At 37.8% G+C, this 21,028-nt stretch overlaps 1 protein-coding gene across 2 annotated transcripts in view; it reads right to left on the bottom strand.

The window, feature by feature from the left end:
• The window catches only part of HECTD4 (HECT domain E3 ubiquitin protein ligase 4), a 76,472-nt gene that overhangs the window by 23,469 nt on the left and 31,975 nt on the right, over nucleotides 1–21,028 (bottom strand). Inside the window, exons 18-47 of one of the 2 annotated variants that reach the window (XM_075718423.1) lie at nucleotides 20,569–20,693; nucleotides 19,340–19,493; nucleotides 18,938–19,038; nucleotides 17,684–17,882; nucleotides 16,107–16,227; nucleotides 14,802–14,935; nucleotides 13,815–13,978; nucleotides 13,218–13,451; nucleotides 12,778–12,970; nucleotides 12,507–12,611; nucleotides 12,335–12,423; nucleotides 11,567–11,742; nucleotides 10,980–11,115; nucleotides 10,689–10,830; nucleotides 10,408–10,574; nucleotides 9,666–9,812; nucleotides 9,166–9,350; nucleotides 8,497–8,650; nucleotides 7,904–8,184; nucleotides 7,404–7,593; nucleotides 6,156–6,237; nucleotides 4,748–4,950; nucleotides 4,416–4,551; nucleotides 3,542–3,724; nucleotides 3,098–3,268; nucleotides 2,524–2,693; nucleotides 1,974–2,089; nucleotides 965–1,068; nucleotides 519–680; nucleotides 230–378 (exon numbers count right to left, since the gene is read on the bottom strand). In XM_075718423.1, the coding sequence (XP_075574538.1) occupies nucleotides 230–378; nucleotides 519–680; nucleotides 965–1,068; nucleotides 1,974–2,089; nucleotides 2,524–2,693; nucleotides 3,098–3,268; nucleotides 3,542–3,724; nucleotides 4,416–4,551; nucleotides 4,748–4,950; nucleotides 6,156–6,237; nucleotides 7,404–7,593; nucleotides 7,904–8,184; nucleotides 8,497–8,650; nucleotides 9,166–9,350; nucleotides 9,666–9,812; nucleotides 10,408–10,574; nucleotides 10,689–10,830; nucleotides 10,980–11,115; nucleotides 11,567–11,742; nucleotides 12,335–12,423; nucleotides 12,507–12,611; nucleotides 12,778–12,970; nucleotides 13,218–13,451; nucleotides 13,815–13,978; nucleotides 14,802–14,935; nucleotides 16,107–16,227; nucleotides 17,684–17,882; nucleotides 18,938–19,038; nucleotides 19,340–19,493; nucleotides 20,569–20,693 (4,673 nt within the window). The remainder of the gene's footprint in view (nucleotides 1–229; nucleotides 379–518; nucleotides 681–964; nucleotides 1,069–1,973; nucleotides 2,090–2,523; nucleotides 2,694–3,097; nucleotides 3,269–3,541; nucleotides 3,725–4,415; nucleotides 4,552–4,747; nucleotides 4,951–6,155; nucleotides 6,238–7,403; nucleotides 7,594–7,903; nucleotides 8,185–8,496; nucleotides 8,651–9,165; nucleotides 9,351–9,665; nucleotides 9,813–10,407; nucleotides 10,575–10,688; nucleotides 10,831–10,979; nucleotides 11,116–11,566; nucleotides 11,743–12,334; nucleotides 12,424–12,506; nucleotides 12,612–12,777; nucleotides 12,971–13,217; nucleotides 13,452–13,814; nucleotides 13,979–14,801; nucleotides 14,936–16,106; nucleotides 16,228–17,683; nucleotides 17,883–18,937; nucleotides 19,039–19,339; nucleotides 19,494–20,568; nucleotides 20,694–21,028) is intronic. The other variant, XM_075718424.1, reaches the window with a different exon arrangement.

The raw sequence follows: 21,028 nt of genomic DNA, 5'->3' as shown, positions 1-21,028 counted from the left end.
AAATTAAAGAGAGCACTGAAACAAGTAAGGATTACAACTTGCTACCAGCTGACGTCTAAGTAAGGCAACTCAACTCTCATTTTCATAAGGAGATATTCTAGTTCATCATTTTAACATTTCAATTAAAATGCACGTGTTGCCTACTACAATGTGCTCACAATACACCTCCCTAAGCAGCTTACAAAGGTACTGAGCAAGACCATGATTTCTGATGTACATCTCAACGTACTTGTGAAAAAGACAGGTGCCCACTGGGTTTGTCCAAGCACCATCCCGTTTTTCAGCTTCTGTAGCAAATCCAAATGAAACTATTGGTCCAGTGTCATCATCTGTATCTCCATAGGAAACTATTTCAATCTCCCAGTAGAATGATGGTGCCTAGAAATAAAAATAATGATAATTTAAAATTATTATTTAAAATTATTTACAAAATATAGGTAAAATAGAAAATTTTCTTTCTTTTTATGCACTACTGAATATTAAATGACACAAACTATCGTACAGTTATGGGTTCTTACCTGTACTGGAACTGGTGAAGTGGCATAGATAAATGTGCCCCGAGGTAGTCCTCCACCTGCACTAGGATCAGCCAAAAAGGTCACAGCTGTGAGATGCGATGAAAACATGCATGCTCGTACAGGGGGAAACACTCTTGATGGGCTCCAAGTGATTTCTTTGGGCTACAAACAGGAACAAAGCATTTTATTCTACCAATTACAGCTGAAGTCATCTACTGAAATCCAATGACACATTCTTTCATGAAGTGCACATTTACTACAACACATGCAACTACCACAACTGCAATCACAACAAATCACATCCCATTACAGAAAGGTACATCAAATGAAATGTTTAAATAAGAATCCAACCAGTTTGGCTCCAGCACCACAGGCAGACCCCTCTGCACTCAGTGGCTGGCTTAATTTGCAAGGGGCAGAAGACTCAGCACTGTTTCTGTGCTCACCTGTCTTCTGTCTGCTTGGAGTGGAGGAGGGGGAGGTCGAGCACAGTCCCGATACAACATTCGTAACCTTTCACACTGCATTTCTACAACAAGGAGCCTCTCCCCTGTAACAACAAACCAAAGCAAGTCATGAGGTTCCAAGCAAATCTAGTTACCCGAGTCCAACAATGCAATCTTAATATCGATAAATAGAAACAAATATGACATTTGCATCTTAAGAGATCTGATCAAATAGTCTCACTTACCCAATCAACAAAATTAAGAACAAAATCAAATGTATACAAGCAATTGTTTTCCTTATGTTTAATTTACATTTGGTTAGCAAGGACACTGTTATGTTAAGACATAAAGTTCATTTTAGGGAGTAAGTTTATGACCCAGCAAAAGCAGGAAGTCAAAAGAATTTATGCCTACTATCAAAAAAATCAGTATGCTCCCTTATACACTGGAGATCGTACTGAAATCCACTCGGTTCCTACCCTAACATCCTTTGCTTCAGCCACTTTTCCTCCAATGAAAAGCTCTGACATGCTCTTAAAACGTGCCCCTGAACTAAGGCTTGTGCTGGGCCCACTGCTTAAATAAGAGGGAAGGAAATCAAGAGCTCAGTGATAAGAAGTTTTTTACAATGCTTTCTTAATACAGGAAAAAAGGTCATAAAAAGAAAACATATAAATTATAATGTCAAGGAATACAGAGTAGGTTACACTGGATGCAAGAAAAGAGGAGAGGGTTCAGAAGCATAGTAGTGGAGAGCTAGTCCCAGGACTTGCATCTTCTGTGATGCATAGGATAATCACGTTCTGGCCTAAACTTTATGCCGAATGTTTAAAATTATTTAGTCTGATTATCAGCTACTCTTACGTTAACAGCTCTGCAGACATGCCATACTGTGCTAGCTATCAAACATTAAGCGGCTGGAGGACAAAATACTGAAATGATTTTAAAAGATGTTACATTTCTGAACTGAATACGACAATGAAGCTGCAAGAGCGTGTTGAATACCTACCAGGGCTGCACTCCTGCGCCACCAAATTAAGAACTTCTACCGCAGCTGGACATTGTTGAATGAATTCTTCACAGAATGAGCTGTCTTCTAACAGCTGAGCCATCACCAGGCATGCTCTTAATGGAAAAAATAATACATTTAAAGCATTACAGAAGCGTACGCTGAATTCAAAGCTGTCTTTACATGTATTGAAATCCAGACTATTTCAAAAGACAGCACACCAACTGATCTATTTCTTTGTCTGGTTGCTTAGCTATCCATTGGAACTTCCACAATGACAGCTTTCCCCTGGTTCGTAACATTTACTTATGTGAAGCATTCGCTCAATGCATTGTCAGTGTTACAGGGGGCACTTTATTTTTGGTGCTCATTTTAACAACATCCAGACACTAAATGTACTTAAGGAAGCAAACAAGAATTTTTGCATTGTCCCCTGCTGCCGTATGTCAATACCCGCAGAGGAAGAAAACAAGAACCCATGCAATTTTCTTGAACGTTTCTGTATGGTATCAAAACAGACTGGGGTGCTGCACAAAACCCAATGACTCACCTGGTTCTTATTTCAGCAAGAAGCCGGACCACTGCCATTACTGGAGTTGAGCCATCTCCTGTTGCAGGAAGTGAGGTGTGAATAGATAGACTTCCCTCCTGAGGAAGCAACATGGACTGGACTGCCTGTACTACCTTCTCAGTAATGGACAGTTTATGAAGAGGCAATGCCTGATGGTGGGGGGGCACGGTAAAAAGTTAAATTCAAGTAGTTAGTTTCTAAGAAATGAGGGCGTTTTATTACCTGGAGTTAATTTTCATTTTGTACTATCACAAAACCAGCACCAAACACCAGTCAAAAAAGAAAAAACAGAAACAAACCCCAAGAAAACCAACAGAGTATGCAATGGAACATCTTTAAGCACTGAAAGATGAATATCCATGTTACTTGAATGAGAACTTAAATATAGATATTGTTAAGATATGTTTAAAATAATGAGGCAAACTTTACAAATAATATTTAATCAACGATGAAACAGACTTTTTACATGCCGTAGATTAATTGCCAGTATTCTATGACAAAAATAAAAATAATTTATATTATACTTAATATCGGATTCTTAAAACTACCGTACCTCAGATCTTGGCACACAGAGCCTAGATAATGGAATAGTTAATGTGTCTGATGCTTGTGAGGTCTTTCTACTGTCTATACTGGTAGGTGGAAATTTGACCGTTGCTATACCTTCTTGTTCATTAATAGATGCCACAACTCCAACGCTTCCTGCTATTCCTTTACCTAAAACCTACAACCAAAGAAGGCCTGCATAAGATTTAAGGCTTTAGAAACAAGAAACACTGAGTGTTTAACACCACACACCAACTCAGCACACAATTCAAGCTGGGTACTTTAGGAAACAGGAATAACACACAATAGCAGTCTCTGCAAGTGTTATTGCAACTGCTTCACAATCACAGGCAATCTGCACACTGCTTCACAAGTATGCCAGTGCAGGCAAAACATCGTCAAAAGCACCAATTCTCATTTAAGATACAAAGGGTGGACAGCGCTCAATTACCTGAACTTCAGAACCTATTTTAATCGTTTCCTTAAAGCCACCCAGAGCACAAAGGGCAGCTACTGCCTGCCGAGCAATTCTTTGAAGTTTAGCAAGTTTCCTTCCACTGCTGCTCCCATTCTCCAAAATACTCTCTGCATATTTCCCGAGTTGTGGAATGTACATCAGAGCCCGAGACAGAACCTGAAGACAGAAGCAAAAATACCAGAGAATGACTTCAAAGCACAATTCAAACAAAAAACAACGCCCCAAGCCTCCAGCCCACACACAGTCTCAGAAGAATTATTTTTGTTCTTGAAGAAAATTATGTAACTCAGAATATTCTAAGTTCTCTGAAGTGTGAACACCATCAAAGCTGACTCCATTCCACAATAACTTTCAGAATCAGAGTTATGTATATAATCTTAGCAAAAGTCTTCACTCAAGGATTTAGCCTAAGCAACCAATTAGGTGCTACAGGATTCAGAGGCACATAAAAGCAATGTGCTATACTTTCCAGCCAACACTTTACACCCTCAGAGGTCATGGCAAAAAGGACTGGATAGCAAAGGTAGAATAACTACCCATCAAAGGCAAGATAACTCCCTAAACAGACAGCATTATTAATTACTGAAAAGAATGACAGGTGAATTACAGAATGACAACATATTCTGTAATGCTGGATAATTTTTGATTATTTATTCCACCCTAAGACATCAGATGGATACCATCTACTAGAAAGGGCTACTTCTATGCAGTTACACATCCCAGTTTGAAGCGTTAGAAGTAGTAAATCAGAAAGGAGTAGCTTCGGAAATTCCTAATAATTAAGTTCTCTGAACTACTTGATACATGCTTGGTGTAGAAATTGATACTTGATCTTCTGTTTGCTTACTTTTTCAGCAGTTGTTGTCCATATCTGAGCTGCATTTGATTCTGGTGCCATCAACAAGCTATGTAACAAAGCGATCACCTCTGCTGCCATGCTGTTTGCAACATGACCACTAATGAATGGCCTCACAGGATCCGTCCTATACAGAAGAAGAAAGGAATTTGCCAATTAATTTCAAAACAAGAGAAGGAAAAGAAGCTTCAGTTGTCGACAACAACACACAGCGCAAAAAAGAGAATTTTATGAATACCCAGATTATTTTCTGGAGCACTACAAATACTGGTATACAGAAAAGCAGAATCTAGACTCTCAACTATAGAATCAAAGCGACCTACCTGGCGAGCTCAGAATTCCTCTCTCTGCAAATAGATGTTTGTGCGGTCTTCTTTTTGTCCCCAGTGGACAACCCACTAGTAGCTTCTGGATTGACGGTTTCTATGGGTGGCCCAACACTAACTATTAGACCAGACTGTGCCCACTTAGTTGCCTTTCGAAGAGCTGCAGCAGCTTCTTCTGTAATAACTTCACAGCAGCCACTCTGAAATAAGACAAATACTAATGTTAGCTCTATTTGGCCACACTATGTGATGCATTTAACTCTCCTCCCTCTGCATATGTAAAAGTACCGAGAACATATCAAAAACATCCTCCTGTGTATGTATTAGTCACAGTCATAAGACAAATCCTTTCTGTTGCTTTTTCTCATCTACAAAGAGATGACAGATCAATGTGGATTCATTGCCTTTAATATTCCATTCTTAGCTTAACAGTATAGATTCTCTCCTCTGATCAAAAAGCCACACATGCGTATTTCTGGTGCAAATACTCAAGAACATGTCTGAAAATATACATCAAAATTCAATTTAAATATGTGGTTTAGAATTCATACTATCAATGTGCATTAAACACTTCAGGAAAGAGAATATTAAAGGGGCTTAAACATGACTTACAACAGTTGGAGGAAGCATTAGCTGAAATTCTTTTTCATCATTTACCCCTGTATTTACATCAATAACTATATAATGCTGTTGTGGTTTAAGCCGGCAGGCAGCTAAACACCACCCAGCCGTTCGCTCACTTCCCCTGCCCCAATGGAATGGGGGAGAGAATCGGGGTGGCGGGGGAAAGTAAAATTCGTGGGTTGAGATAAAGACAGTTTAATAGGACAGAAAAGGAAGGGAAAATAATAATAATAATGATAAAAGAGTATACCAAATAAGTGATGCACAATGCAATTGCTCACCACCCACTGACCGATGCCCAGTCAGTTCCCGAGTAGCAGTCCGCCCCCCAGCCAACTCCCCCCAGTTTCTATACTGAGCATGATGCCATATGGTATGGGGTAGCCCTTTGGCCAGTTTGGGTCAGCTGTCCTGGCAGTGCCCCTTCCCAGCTTCTCACTGGCAGGGCATGAGAAGCTGAAAAGTCCTTGACTAGTACAAACACTACTTAGCAACAACTAAAACATTAGTGCGTTACCAACATTATTCTCATACTAAATCCAAAACACAGCACTATACCAGCTACTGGGGGGGGGTGGGCTGGTGGTGGTGCAGAATTTAATTCTATCCCAGCTGAAACTAGGACAAATGCTAATATTACATAAAAAGTTATCTTTCTGAACAGTTCTGTAAATTAAACAACATTTAACAAAGGGGATTTAACATCAGTAAAAAACAAGAATTCTGACTGGCCACCAATTTTTACAATGTTGAATAACTCTTCAGTTATTCCTTTTCTTACTTTTGTCATGTCTCGATCCATTTTCACCACTTTCTCCATATTGGCTCCAGTTCCTAGTCGGAATGGACGACCTTCTGAGCTACTATTAAAGCAAAAACAAAACACATCAGCTTTGTTTTCATTGGTGGAAAATACATCTGAACTATACAGTCCAATTTAATATATTATGTGTGGTTTTAAATTATTTGAAAGCAACCCTCGCATACTGAATTGCTCAACAGTAATAGAAATACTTGATAGTTAAGGACATACCCAATTGCACTGTAATTTACAAAAGGAATTTAATACTCTTGAATGTAGTTATTTGCATAGCAATTTAAGCCTTTCCGCCTCAAAAAGAAGCGCCATGAAATTGGCTTTTACTGAACACAAATGCCTGAGGACTCCAAGTTAACCTTTCACCTAAGAACACCCAACAGCTGTATCTTTTAGTATCATTTTTAGGGCACAGGTTCAAAATCAACTTGGAGTGGGGGAAGATGAGAAATAGTACAAAATGCAAGAGGTGATAATGTTGGCTGCTTGACATTCAGAGACCTCAAAATCCAGGTGGGTACTAAGAATACTAAAGAAGCTGTAATAGTAAATTATTATCCAGCATATGCATTATTAAAAGCAATGCTTTTAAAGCCATTTTGCTTTGACAGTTCTATTTGTTAGTCCTACATAGATAGTCTGTAATACTATAACAAGATACATTCAATTTTTCTGATGGAGCATCATGTAAGTAGATAATTTTTCATGTGGTTGTTTTCAGTTTTCAGACAGATTAAGAGGCTTTTATGTTCCTTTGCTAGTGGCTTACGTGGCTTGTAAGCAAGGCAGAACCAAAACGTCACACTTCACATCCCCCTCCTCCTTTTATACATCTGTATACTCTGCTCCGTTTCAGCTCTGCTGCTCTCATCATTGCTAAATAGTCTTCTACAAAACAGACAAGTCCAGGAAGCACTGGGATTTAGATTCTTTCTGCTGCTGCCTCACCACAAATTCAGTATAGTGGTATGCATTTTTATCCAGGTAACAGTACACTAAGCATCAGCCCTATAAACCATTTTTGTATTATCTTATAATTTTGCCAGTAAATACAACAAATTGGGAAGACATTTTGCTTTCTCATTTACTATTATGTCTAGGATGCATTAGGATGCATTTTTCCACAGCTGTAGCACTAAAAAAAAAAAAAAAAAGAGAGAAATGGAATTAGCAAAATTGGTTGCTAATTCCAATCCACTGAGTTAAGATTACCTTAGTAATGGCTGAAGGACTTCATGGGATGACTGGTCTTCCCGTTTATGAATAAAAATAGAAAGTTTACCATCCACTGCCTCGCTTTCTTCTCCAGGATCTTTATCGCCTTTTATGGAATTTTTAGGGCTGGCTTTTGCCAAAGTAGTATCTGGCTCAGAGGCAGTTGGAGAAAGAACCGTCTGGCATCCTTGAAGTAGAAAGGAAAAAACCAAAACAAAGAAAAACACACAACCATGAGCTCCATCAACAAACTTTCTTGCCCTTGAAACTAATGCTAACATACCTGAGACATGTCTAAAACATCACTGTGACGCACAACTTAGCCTGAGAACAGTTAAATTAAGAAACAGATCAGAAGTCACAGAAATATCCTATCTTTCAACACTGACATATACCTTTTCCTACTTGAGCTTTCTGTCAATACAAAAGCTCCTTGCACAAACATGACTTGCTTGGCAATTTCTCAAGTTAGCATGACACCAAGATGATGCTGGTACCTGGTACTACATAATCTGCCAGCTTTGCCAACAGCAGAGAGGCAATCTTGGAGGCTGGGTCACTGGGATCATCCTGTTCACTGTTCAGAGAGGGTACAGAGTAACTCCAGGGAGGCAATTCCACATTTCCACAGTCCTCAACGCTCATGAGAGGCAGTGCAGCACGACACAACTGGAGGATTATAAGGACCAACTTTGGCGAAGGACGCTGATCCAAGAGAAGAGACAGAAGCTTGGACACACAGGCTGGCTGGCTCAGGATTGCTTTACCTATGTGACTCCTGAAAGGGGGAAAAAAAAAATTGATTGTTTAACAATGCTCTTGTAAAGAATAAATTCATTTATTTTCAGGATGTAATTTAAAAAATATTTCAGCGTCTCACAAAGCCTTATCTGCAACAATTCCTACATAACCTGACAGCACTGATTAAACACTAAGATTGAGTAAATGTCAGTTTACAACCAAGTTTTAGAACGGTTTTGAAAGTTATCTTACTTTCTGTACTGTAAAAAAAATCCCCAAAACAACCCAAAAGAACCCTCACCTGCTTTCATACATAGAAAAAAATATTCCAGAGACAATGGCCTAGTACCTTGACAGGTCATTAAGAAGACTGAGAACATCTTGCAGCGCATCATTTCCTGCAGCCTGATTACCACAACACTCTGTAGCTCGTGCGAGGTGGTTGGTAAGGAGGCTGGAGACCTGACGAGCCAGACCAGAGTGAACAGCCTCTGTTGAACCACCTTTAAAAGTAATGCAAGAATGCATAATTGTAATTAACAAAAATGCATGTACACATCTACAAATTCCTTACCCATAAACTAAAAACAGTAAAAAATATATAGCAAAATGTTTATATAAATATAAAAAGTCTCTAAAAATAAAACCTGATACAACATCTGTGTTCCATTAGCCAACAGCCACGTGTCTATAAGTTCATGTATGTTATGGGTGAATCCTAACACAGCAGGAAGGCATAAGTGATCACTCAGAGTCTCCTGGTTCTATGGTTATGCCTAGGCAGAACCAAGTGGCAGACTTGAAATTACCTGCAACAAACAATCCCATGAGGAGGAAAAGCTAGAATTAAAAAAAAAAACTAAAACACTTGAGTGTTCTATCCATTTGTGTGTTCTAAAGAACCTAAACAGTACTAAAGTCACGGTGAGCAAATGCCCTACTTTAAATACATTTACAACTTCTCAGGTACTTGTGCAGTTCTAAAGTGGACAGCAGAAATAGCTGGCAGTGTTCCTACCTTCTTCTTTCTCCCATTCGACACACCGATTGGCTAGCACCTGGAAGGCAGCCCAAGCCATGGTGGCCACCTTCTGCTTCTTAGTCTGTTTTTCATTCGAACTGGATTCTGTCTGGCTGCTTAAACTGCAAAGCCGGTCCATGAGTTGTACCAGGCCACTACGTACCAAACACTTCTCTTCACTCCTGTATGAGAAGAGAAATTCAGATTTTACTTAAGTAACTTTTCAGTCGCTAACAACAGACACAATGAAAATCCAGAACTTGCTGTTAACTCAGCAATTAGTTACTTCGCTTTGCAGAAAGATGGTTCTGCCTCTCCCTTGTCCTCCCCAGATGAAATTCTTTACTCTGAGAAAATTTAACAGGATGTTCTCAGATGCCCCCCATTATGAAGAAAGGGAATATATTTATACTATATAATGCTTCTCCTTAAGGCAAAACCTAATAAGCACAGCTGTGTATACCCTCCTTCCCTTTCTGAAAGAAATACTTTCATACCTTGTGTAAGGTATAGTGCATAAGAGGCCAATGCTATTTGCACAAGCAATGGGGTAGCGAGCACATAGCGAGACCACAGACGTCATAGTCTCTCCAAAAGCTTCCTGGACTTGTTCCACCATCCCGCCACACGTGAGCTCTTCAATTCTGTTGGTAGTTAAGATATTTGAAACGGTAGGCTTTCTAGGTTAAATAAAATGAACAAACTTCCAAATGTAGCTTTAAAAAAAAAAAAAATAATCAGCACATATCAGGAATTACTCAAGGAAGATTTTGAAGCAAAACTGCAAGTCACTGAATGTTTTAGGATGAAATGTATGTAAACAAGATAGTATGGTAGTTTTACCTCAGACATGATTGAAATTTGACTACAAACAAAATACTTACAAAATATTTATCAAATTTAGATGACAGTACTAGTATCAGCTAAATTTACCACTAATACCTAATTAACATGAGTTTAGAAATAAGTCAGGAGAGTAAGATACCCTATATGCATATCTGTCCCACATGTCATCCCAGTATGAAAGGAAATTTCATCTACTGCCAAATAAAAGCATTTCTTAGAAGTTTGTGCCTTTTTACCCCACAAGGGCCAATAAAAGTGGTTGTTGCAAGCTTTGTTCTGCAAGCTTGAGCCCTCACAGCTAGTGACTTCTCATGGGTTTTCTTTGTGCAAAGCAATTTACTCTGTTCTACAGAGACCAGAAACATTTAGTTATTTTCAGAGAAATAAGCAAACCTTGGTCCTCCCTGAAGTACCATGGTCACTGGGCCTACAAGATGTGTCACACCACCAACCCGAACAGCTGCCGTCAGCAACTCTCTCATATGCACTAGGGCTTGCTTCCTTGTATTCCCACGACGCCACCTTGTCTGAGCAGCTAGCAGAAAACTGCTGCTGGACACCTACAAGATTTTGTTTGTTTGTTTTCATTAATGAGACACAAGCAAGACCCCTCCCTTCCTTGTGGAAGTTGGAATTTGAAAATATAATTATTTAGCACATTTAAAGTGACATACCGCTTGGTCAGGATTCGTTCCAATGAAAGCAAACAGTTGCCCCAGTAAGACACTGTACGTGGGTTTATCTCTGCTATCCTCAATAGTCAGTGACTGGAGAAGAGTGAAAGAGCTACTTCTATGGCTGGTAACATGGCGTCGCCTAAGAGAATATATGATAATTACACCTGGCAGCAGTAAATTGATCCAATGAAAAGAAAAAAAAGTTTTATGCTTGCAAAGTTTACGGCGATTTTAACAACACAGGCCATGTTAGCGTAAAGCAGCTTAGTGGAATAAACCCTTGTATACCTTTGACTTGATCTAGCAAACTCGATATCTTCGTTACCAATCATTTCTAAGTCAGATGGTGCTGACATGCTGCGAAGGAAGACAGGCTGGCGGACTGCATGAGATATCACTTTTGTTTCAGATGCCGATTTACAGGCTGCAATATTACACAATATGAAAGAATGTCACTCCTGGTGTAGGATGTTATTTAGAAACTGTTTTTAAAATCACTGTGGACAATCCAGTGAAAGCTATAACACAGGATGGGGAAAACACAGTCTAAGCAAGAACTTGCAACTCAGTTCTGAGGACTTTCCTGTTTTCAGGTATTGTTTCAAGTTAGTTTTGTTTTGAATAGGTTAAGCATTTTTTCCCCCAATAATTCAGGACACTAAAGTTTAAAATTCCATGTATTATTACACAGACCTTAATTTATCATTACGTAAATCAGAAAACAAAGACTCAATTTCATATACTGTAAAAGAATTTATTTAATTTGAAAAAGTAAAAAAAAAAGTTAATTTAAGAGGGAAAATAAGAGAAAAGGAATAAATTTTATCTTCAGGGAAAAAAAAAAGAACATACAATGTTGGTAATGAGATATATACCTGGAGTCTCTGCAGGGGTACCAGATATACTTCTTGTGATACCAGACTGTGCTGCAATAGTGACATGTAGTAATAGCTCTGCTCTGTTCATCAAGCTCTTAACTAATGTTTTCGTTTTTGCTAGGGGATGCGAAGTCTTCTGTATCAGTGAATTCACCTCTTGAAAAAACTTCTCCCTAAGATTATGAAAGAAAAATAAAAGCAGTGAACACTCAATTATGCTTTAATGCCTTCTGAAATAGCGTTACTGTGAGAAAGGTTATTTTAAAGAAAACATATGGCATCAAACTATTCTATGCCAATAAAGTAGAAAGCAGAAAAAATAAATAACCAAATGGTTTGTTAGTAAGTACTAGGAGCTATAGGTAGTAATATTAATATATTTAGCACAAATTTTTCTAAGAATTTAATCAGCTATTGCTAGACAGAAAAGAAAATTAAGTTTTAAAGTATCTGCATCCCTGGTTAGAAGTTCATCTGAATTTTGCTGCTCCCAAAGATTGTTTTCTTTCTATAGGTCTATCAGCCTATAATGGAATTAGACATAAAATGTTTTTGAAACATTTAGTGCCAGCTTCTGTTTCACATCATTAAGTGTCACAGGGTACAATGAAATTCAAGTGCCTACTTCAATAAGTGTTTATGTATGTATGCAACTTTAACCCTGCATACCTATTTTTGGAACTCGCTGAAATTCCACAGCTGCATAAAGCTGCCTATCTTTTAAGTACCTTGCCTAAATGGTACATTCCACAGCCAGCTACTAACCTTAATGCCAGGACCACATTCTCAAGATCGCTTCCATCAAAAGAAACTTCTTTCATTGAACACAGAAGTTCTAGTTCTTTCATCTTGCTCTAAACAAAGTGAAGGAAAAGGATGAACAGGTATTGAGAGAGCAGCATGAAGCATGAGCACACACAGCAGCCACAATGCTTACCTCATTGAAGTGGTAATCGTAAAAGAATGGGACATTGTTCTCCAGCTTCCCATGCATGGCGTCATCTACCTCATTCTGCCATTTCTGCTCCAGCTCAGCCACACTCTAATAAAGAGACAAATAACAACACTTATTGTAGTTGTTCATCTTAAGGAGTAAGAGAGATCTTAAAAGAAGAAATCCGAGTACATTTCTATGTTTCTAAAATGCTGTTAATACACCTTTATTCTCAAAAAAAGCCTTCTGGTTTTTTGTGTAATTTTATTTTTACCTGCAATTGTCTCTCCATGGCATTTAGCTTCTTAAAGGTCTCTCCCATAATTTTACAAAGTAAATCATATTCTTCAGCATGTTCTTCCTGATACTGGAAATTTATCAGGGACTGGAGTGCATCAACCAAATTCAAATGTTTAATCACACATGAAACTACCATTTCCTCCATTACTTCTGGCTGAATCACTTCCCTAGGGTTATAGGTAAAGCCAAACTGATTAAGCAAGAATAACGGACAAACTTTGACAATTCATATTTACAGTTCACTAGATGCTGCATTCACAAACAAGTATTTACAGAATATTAAATGCATACCATCATACATGACAGACATGCTGCATCCTTACCATTGCTTTTTTAGCTCTCTTTCTTTGGCACCAAATATTTCAAAAAATAAAAGTCAAGTTAGAAAAATACAGCAAAACAATGACTACTTACTTTATACTAGGTCTAAACTGAGGCCGAGCACGTCCAGAAATTTCCCTGAGCTTTATCATGATTCCTGGAGGCAGCCTAATTCTAGGCAGATCAAAATAGTGTCCAACGGGAGGCACTAGAACATCAGAAGGATATGTAAATTCTCTATCTTCATCTATAGTAAGAGGCAATGGAGAAGGACTTGGTGTAAGGGCTGGAGATATTACACCATTAGCTTCCACCTGCCACTGGCACCTGGAAAAATAAATAGAAACAGATGAAAAGGTTCTGGTGTGTGCGTCCCCCCAGCTCTCTCCCCTCATTCAGAAAGACACATTAGTCAACAACACATTACAAAGACAGACTACATATTAACATATTAGGCGTGGTTTGTACCAAGCATAGCCCAAATCCTCCGCTACTTACTCTAAAGAAAACCTCTGTTCTAGAAAAAACATTCCCTTAGTTTTAGGCAACACAGAACTGCTGAACAAGCTCTGCAGGAAAAGTTATCAAAACATCACCTTAAAACAGGAGACTTGAGCACAACTACAAAAGTCACCTTTCCTCAGAATAAAACCCACATGGGAACTCGGATCAAATTTTTTTTTTTTTTACCTTTGTAATAATTTAGATCTTAAGAGCTCTTGACATGTTTCTTCATCTTTGGTAATTTCTGGTCCATTGTATAATATTCGCAGCATAGAACAAGCTAATACAGAAAGGCCAAGTGCCAGGTCAACCAAGAATGGCAAGCCTCCTGACACATCCTCTGAAGACTCCTGTAGGAGGAACAGTGATAGGTTGCACTAATCAACCAACCATAAAGTCCTTCCCCAATACATTTCAAGATAGGAGATTTTATATATAATCTTACATATGAATGATATAGATATAAAAGATAGGTATCTATCAATCATATGTCTCTTACACAGAGGTATACTGAAAAAATGCTTAACAATTAAAAGCAATATATAAGAACAACTCAAGATAAGATACAAAGGATTTAAACATTATTTTCCTGAACCAAGAAAGAGAAGAAAAGGTAAAGTTATTTTTGGTTCAGTCATTCTTTGGCCTGCAGATCTGTCATCTCACAGGCCCAGTCCTAGCTTCCTGGTAGTAGGATTCAAGTTTCCTTTAGTATGATCCCAGCATCCCTCCCCTCTCTTCTTTATAGGCTGGAATAATTACTGCCCCATTAAATCTCCGATTTCCAGGTTGTTACAAGATACCTGTCTCTCCAAAGAAATCCTGCTCTACAAGCAGCAAGAGATATTAAAGTGACTTCATCCAAGTCCAGTGCCAATGACAAGAGAGAGATAAAACATATTTGGGAATAACTATCTTCATAAACCCTAAGCATGCTACAGACCATGCCACAGGGTATCTCTAGCTAAGGAAGTCAAATATGTAAAACTTAGGTCCTTTACACTGTAACAAGATGATTTGTCTTATTGCCAAAATAAGCAAGCTATTACTGTTTTAAATTTCAAATGTTAACGTCAAACCTTGAAGTACATTTCTATTTGATCTGAAGTGTGTAACAGACAGAAGATAAATTGAAGCTGAACCTATCCCATTGAATCTGTCATGTTTGAGTACCTGTGCTCGAACAGTGCAAGCAAAGCCCCACATAGCTTTGTCTGGAGTGTTGTGCTCACGACCACTCCGCATTTCAAAGGAGAAGGTGACTGTATCTCCTTCCACCTTAAAATTTTGATGGGGAGGAAGGGAGGGAAAAAAGAAAAAAAAAGAAAAAGAGAAGACACATTTAAGAACTGAGGCAAACAAACAGGCTTTTCATAAAAGTGGCTTATTTTATGGATTAATGTTTTTAATGACAGTTATCTAAATATTATTTTTATCTCCAATTATATACTCTGATTTAAGATTCTTCCCTTTTTGTAAGGATATTTTTTAGTGGACAATTTTATTTTAATTTTGCTGCTGGCTAACTACAGTAAAACAAAAGAAAGAATCAAAAGATCAAAAGTAGAGTTTATCAGTCTGTGTTACTTGGCCTTGATTTTCATCAAAAAGCTTTCATTAGTTGTCTGCAAGAAACCATGCAATAATCAACAGCTCTCCTCCTGAAGGAAGACAGACAAGCTCTTCAAGGAGAAGAATGTCAACACATTAATAGAAGAGTTTGCTAAAAGACCAGTATAAAAATCTATGTCTGAAAAATAAATGAAATTCCATTAATTGTGAACAATGGAGTGCTTGTCTGAAATTGCTTTCCAGTTTATTACTACTTTTTTTTTTCTTTTTGGAATTATTTTTTGTTATGTATATTAGCCCAGTTTTAGTGTGGGACAATGTAGCAGCACAAACACATAAGGGAAAAAAACCCATACTGCATACAGTCTGAGGGAACATACTGCAAAATTCTTGAAACACTGAAGTTTCAAGAAGTTGGAGGGATTTTTCTGTCAGCTTTGCTACCAAAAGTGTCCAATGTAATTTTAAAACCCAACACAAATGGTTGGAAAGTTGCTATGTTTGCTACTTGTTATATATGTGGGTTACTGTTAAAAAAATGCAGTCATGCCCACGGACCTTAAGAAAATATGCACACCCTCAGCATGTGCAAGAGCTTCTCCTACAAAGATACACTTATGAGAACAGTAGTGCCATTAGAAACTCCAGGACTGAAACAGACCAGTAACGAATTCCAGTAAGACATAGCAAAACAAGATAAGCTCAAAGAGAAGCATCACACATAACATACAGTTGAGTTTATAGTTATTCCCCAAGGACATAACAGCCCACTTAAGAAGTGATCTCATCATGGATAACCGTACACTTAAAAGCTTAGACTTCATTGCTACAAGGGTTAAAATGGACTCGACATGGTTTCCAAAGGGGATTTTTCTATGTGAAATATTGTTGGATTATAATACTGTACCTTTACTAAGTCTTTCGGCCAACCAGTTCCTAAGACACTACGGCTGCCATATCCCAGTGTATTGCCTCCATACTCAGCAACCTTCCTACTGTTTGTGTTAGGACCAGCATAGATCACCAACTTCAAAACATAAAATACACTGTTAGACTGTAAGAGAAAAACAAGAAAATCTAATAATAATAATAATACTTAGCACTTGCACCGCGCTTTATATTTTCAAAGCGCTTTATCAACATTAACAAATCCTCACAACAGCCCTGTGAGGTGAGTAGGCAAGTATTATTATCCCCATTTTACAGATGGGGAAACTGAGGCGGAGAGGAAATTGAGTGACCTCCCCCCACGGTCACACAGCAAGTCAGCAGCAGAACTGGGAGCTGTTAGGAGAAATCCTAACTTCCAGTCCTCATGCTGAGCTAACTAGAACATACCGCCTCTCCACTAATAAATGGATTGATCCTGCTCCCATCAAAGTTAATATTTTGTCAGTGACTTCAGTGTGAACATGACGAGGCTTAAAGTTTTCTGAAGGAGTTTAACCAGTAATGGGTGACATTAATATTCAAGACACTTATGAATAACTAATGGGAGTGAGTATCACAGGACTCGCTCTATGTTGAAGAATATATGGCAACAATTAGTAAGCAGCACAAGTAGCTCTCTGATTATACAAAGTAAATAAGTGCTATTAGTTGTGTTCTTGAAATTGAAAATACTTATTTATATTAATCCATGTAAACAAGCCATTTATCATCGGGGGGGAAAAAGTAACCTTTCCAGTTCTGCCCAGTTTAAACAAATTGTGCTGATCTTCAAAGTAGGCAGCTACGTTAAAATTTGAGAAATAAGGAAAACTGAACAACAGCAAAAATGAGAAGGAAGTCAATCTGAGCCACCACAAAATGAACATAAAAAAAAAAAATTGAAGAGTTGGTATGAATATCTGAGGCATGGGGGAAGAACCAAAACAACCCCTCCCTGCCCCCAAACTCCACACCTCTGGAGCCTACTACATTTCTCCTATTTCAGAACTATCACTACTTCTGACATCTTTTGAGGAAACTTCCTAATTACAGAGCCTAACTCTTAACAAAAGGTCCTCATAACTGATAGGTTTTAAACATTGAAACAATCACTGGATATTATGTCCTGAAACAATACACAAGAAGAATTAAGCATATGCTCTTTTTGGATTGTTTCTTCAAGCATAATAGAAGTTAAACATGAACCATTTCTCTTCACCTTCCTGCCTTTTCATGTCAACAATTCTTTGTACATTTTCTATCATTTAGCTAAGTCTAGTCTTAAAATGAAACTCAAGAATTCTTTTGAAAAGTTATTCACACTTGTGCCACATGAGAAATAACCTCTCTGCATCCCTGTACCTTACATCCTTGAAGTAAGTAGACTGTGACATTATAGTGTACACTAATAAGCTCCTATCAAAAACCTCCTGCATTATCCTGATAACTGTAAATCAGGTGCCATGAAAGACAAGGGGTAGAAGAGATGAAAATGGAAGTGCTGCTCACAGAAACATACAAAAGAAAGAATTTCTGAATTGGCCCTTGCTTACCTTATCGTAATCATATTGTGAAGAACATCTGTTGTCAAATCTAAGATATAAACAGCGGGCTCCTGGAATATGTACAGTTTCTTTAAATTTATAGTTATCCCTGACGGGATGAACTGTTTCCACAGTCTTCCCAGCAGCCCAGGGAGCCGGGATCTTCAAACCCGTAAGAAAACCTGGTTCTTCTTTCTCTTCCAGCATTCTGAAATTAGAGTGAAAAATTAGTCCTAAAATTCAACACACAGATTTCTATTATATATTCAGATATCAAACTATAAAGTACTTAAAATCACCTCTCAGTACTGATACATAGTGACACAAAGTATTGACTCCTTTAGGCATAACTTTAATGAGGGAACATGGAGAACTTAAATAGTGCGAACTCAGTACATTAGAAATAAGTATGCCAATCTCTAACCTGTAAAATCTGAACTTTTCCCTATGCTTTCCAATTTCCAAATTATGGCAAACAAGCTAAGTAGCACCATAAAAAAACCCGTAAACGGCACTATATATAGATTCTAACACACGATTGGTAGCATAAAAAACCCCTTACTTCCTGGGACAGCACCCAAAACTGATTATACTGTCATAATTTCACTGAAGTTTATAATTTGGAGGAGGATTGAAAATAAATTCTTCTGAGTTTTCACACAGTATACTATACATTATCACAAGCTGTTTAATACTACAAATTCTGCAACACTGCAAATAGCTATGATAAGCACTTTTTAATTTAATTTAGCTGCGTGTTACTGTTTCTAAGCAGAAGCTGTATAACTTCGAGCTGAGACACAGGATTTAAATGCAGGACATAAAATCATTATACTTCTTTATGAAAATGAAACCATTTAATGTCTTTCCAATGGCTTTAATACTGTATCTCATGCTGCCAGAGCAATTTACATTTTCTCATGATGGTCCATCTTAGCCTAATTTATTGTAAGAGGAACATTTAGAATTAATCCCTAATGCTTGAGGTGAGGGGAAAAACAAAACAAACCATACCCTGTGCAAACAACCTGAAGATACTAACACTTTAATTTTATATGCAAAAAAATTTTAGAACTAATTGCCTTTTATAAAGGCTTATATATCTTTAAGACAGCCTTACAAACCATTACAGTTTTGCCTTTAAAAAAAAAAAGAGAGAGAGAGAGATTGCTGTTTTAAGATTTATCCCACAGTAATGGTCAAATGAACGTTACAGCCAAGATATTTTATCCCATGAAAATACCCAAATGTGAAGAAAATCACCTCTCGTCAGGTAACAGCTTCCCCTTCTGTTCTGATGCACCACTGGGGGAGCTGTTCAGTTCTGAGAAAACTGGAGACTGAGTTTTAAGCAGCAGTGCAGTCTGTGGCACAAACTATAGTGTTAGAAACATGCTAACAGCAAATCATTTTAAGATCTCATTATTGAAATATATTAACAGTTACACGGTATGTTGTTACTGACAATAAATCATTATTTAGTAGCTGTTGTACCAAGTAAAATTTAATATTCAGCATTATCAGCTTTTGTAGCTGTTGAGCAATTCTCAGAGTATGATCTGTGGTTCACTTACTGCAGAAAGCTGACCAAAATCTACAGCATTTTAGAACATGCATGCCGCATCTTTTTTCCTTTGTAGACAACTGCTGACACAAAGACCATACCTGACTTGTGTAAAGAACCAGCTGCACCAGCTGAGGCATCAAGGCATCAGCCATAGTTAGAGTTTGCAAATTTGGATGCATCAGAGATGTCAGTAGGACGGGAAGCAGATGACCAAGCATAGTAGCCTTCGTAATTTGTTCCAGGCCTTTTAATCTATAAGGAGAGTCAAGGTTTACATAGTAACAACTATTTTCATACAGTATCACTACTATTTTTAGTCATATGTTTAATCTTGTAACTGACTGCGTAAGTAGGCAATTCAAAATTCAGCACAGAACATTTGCAGTATATTTAAAAAAAACAACCAAAATTTAGTATCTTGAAAACATTACAAATTCTCCAAATTTCATCCTAGTCTTTGCTGTCAATTCTTACTAAACAATGATAGACCAGAAGACAGTAAATCGAGAGTTTAATAATTACTTAGAAAATTATATGGTCCCATGGGCATGGGATGAAAGTCCACATCAAACACAAATGCATTTGTTCAGTATGTATATCAGGCTGCTAGCACACACAGCTCGAAGTACTTTAAAAGAATCCATATTTACAAAAATACATTTGAGCATGAAACCCATCTGAAAACATCTCAAAGGAGTTGTGTACTGTCAATAAACAAAACTAATCTTGCAGGCACAGGAAAGCATAGAAACTGAAATCTGAAACACAACTGGAAGAGGGAGGTGTTTGTTTAACTAGAGAAAAGGTTCACAGCTTTTGTTTACATCCCACTCCCAACGTGTATTTTTCAGTGGAGGGAAGACAGGGAAGGGCAAGGTGACACTATCCGACAAAACATGCAGGATATCATAACAACATCCAAGACTTGTCACGGAAAAAATATCTAGTCCAGCTAGTAGAGGTGTAATAGTCAGGAATTTAAGAATTAAAAAATTGCCCTAGCTTATAGGAATATTCCCAGCTGACTAACTACAGTTTGTTTCCAGTTACTCTGCTCATAAATACCATTGTAACTGACTAAAACCTTACCAATTTGAAGAGTTTCTACCGATTATCAGTCTAGTAGTACTGACATGCAGAGTCATTCTAAATTCTTCAAAAGGTAAGTGCTAAGCAAATGCTATAGTAAGAAACAGTTCCTATACATTCAAAGCTCAAGTATGAAGTTGTTACATAAAGAAGAAATAATGCTAACTGTGCTTGTACAATAAGCCACAAAAAGCAACAGTTTCCTGTTCTCAAGGTAACATGCTCATACTCATCTTACCTTTGCTCTCTATCAGAAATGTCACTGTTTATTAGTGCTGTAGTGACTTGTTGCAGCATTTCTAAGACTTCATCACATCCTGTCAGAATTTGTGTAGCAAGAGACAAAATGCTGGTCTTTAGCTCCTAGGTACAAAGAGAGTTATAGGATACTTAAATTCTTAGAGAATACAAAAAAAGGACAACAGAACAAAACGATGGATTTCCAAATTAAAATAATGATAATGTGACCTGGCAGGCCTGCAGCAGTAGATTCATCCAAGACTTAAATTTGATTAATGCTAAGCCCCAAAGTGCTGGGAGAAACTAGGTGCATATGTTACAGGATGCACATCCAGTTTCTAGAGGGAAGGAATCCCCAAGTCCAGCACAGGAGAGAGCTGTTAGCCAGCCAAGGTACAGCATTGGTGACAGAATGTCCTAGCAGGTATGAGGATCACTGTAGAGAGAGAAACTGAACA

This window comes from Pelecanus crispus, chromosome 11, assembly GCF_030463565.1.
Source record: "Pelecanus crispus isolate bPelCri1 chromosome 11, bPelCri1.pri, whole genome shotgun sequence".
NCBI lineage: Eukaryota > Metazoa > Chordata > Aves > Pelecaniformes > Pelecanidae > Pelecanus > Pelecanus crispus.
The sequence above is the reverse complement of the archived record's forward strand: the minus strand, read 5'-3'. Positions and strand labels throughout refer to the sequence as shown.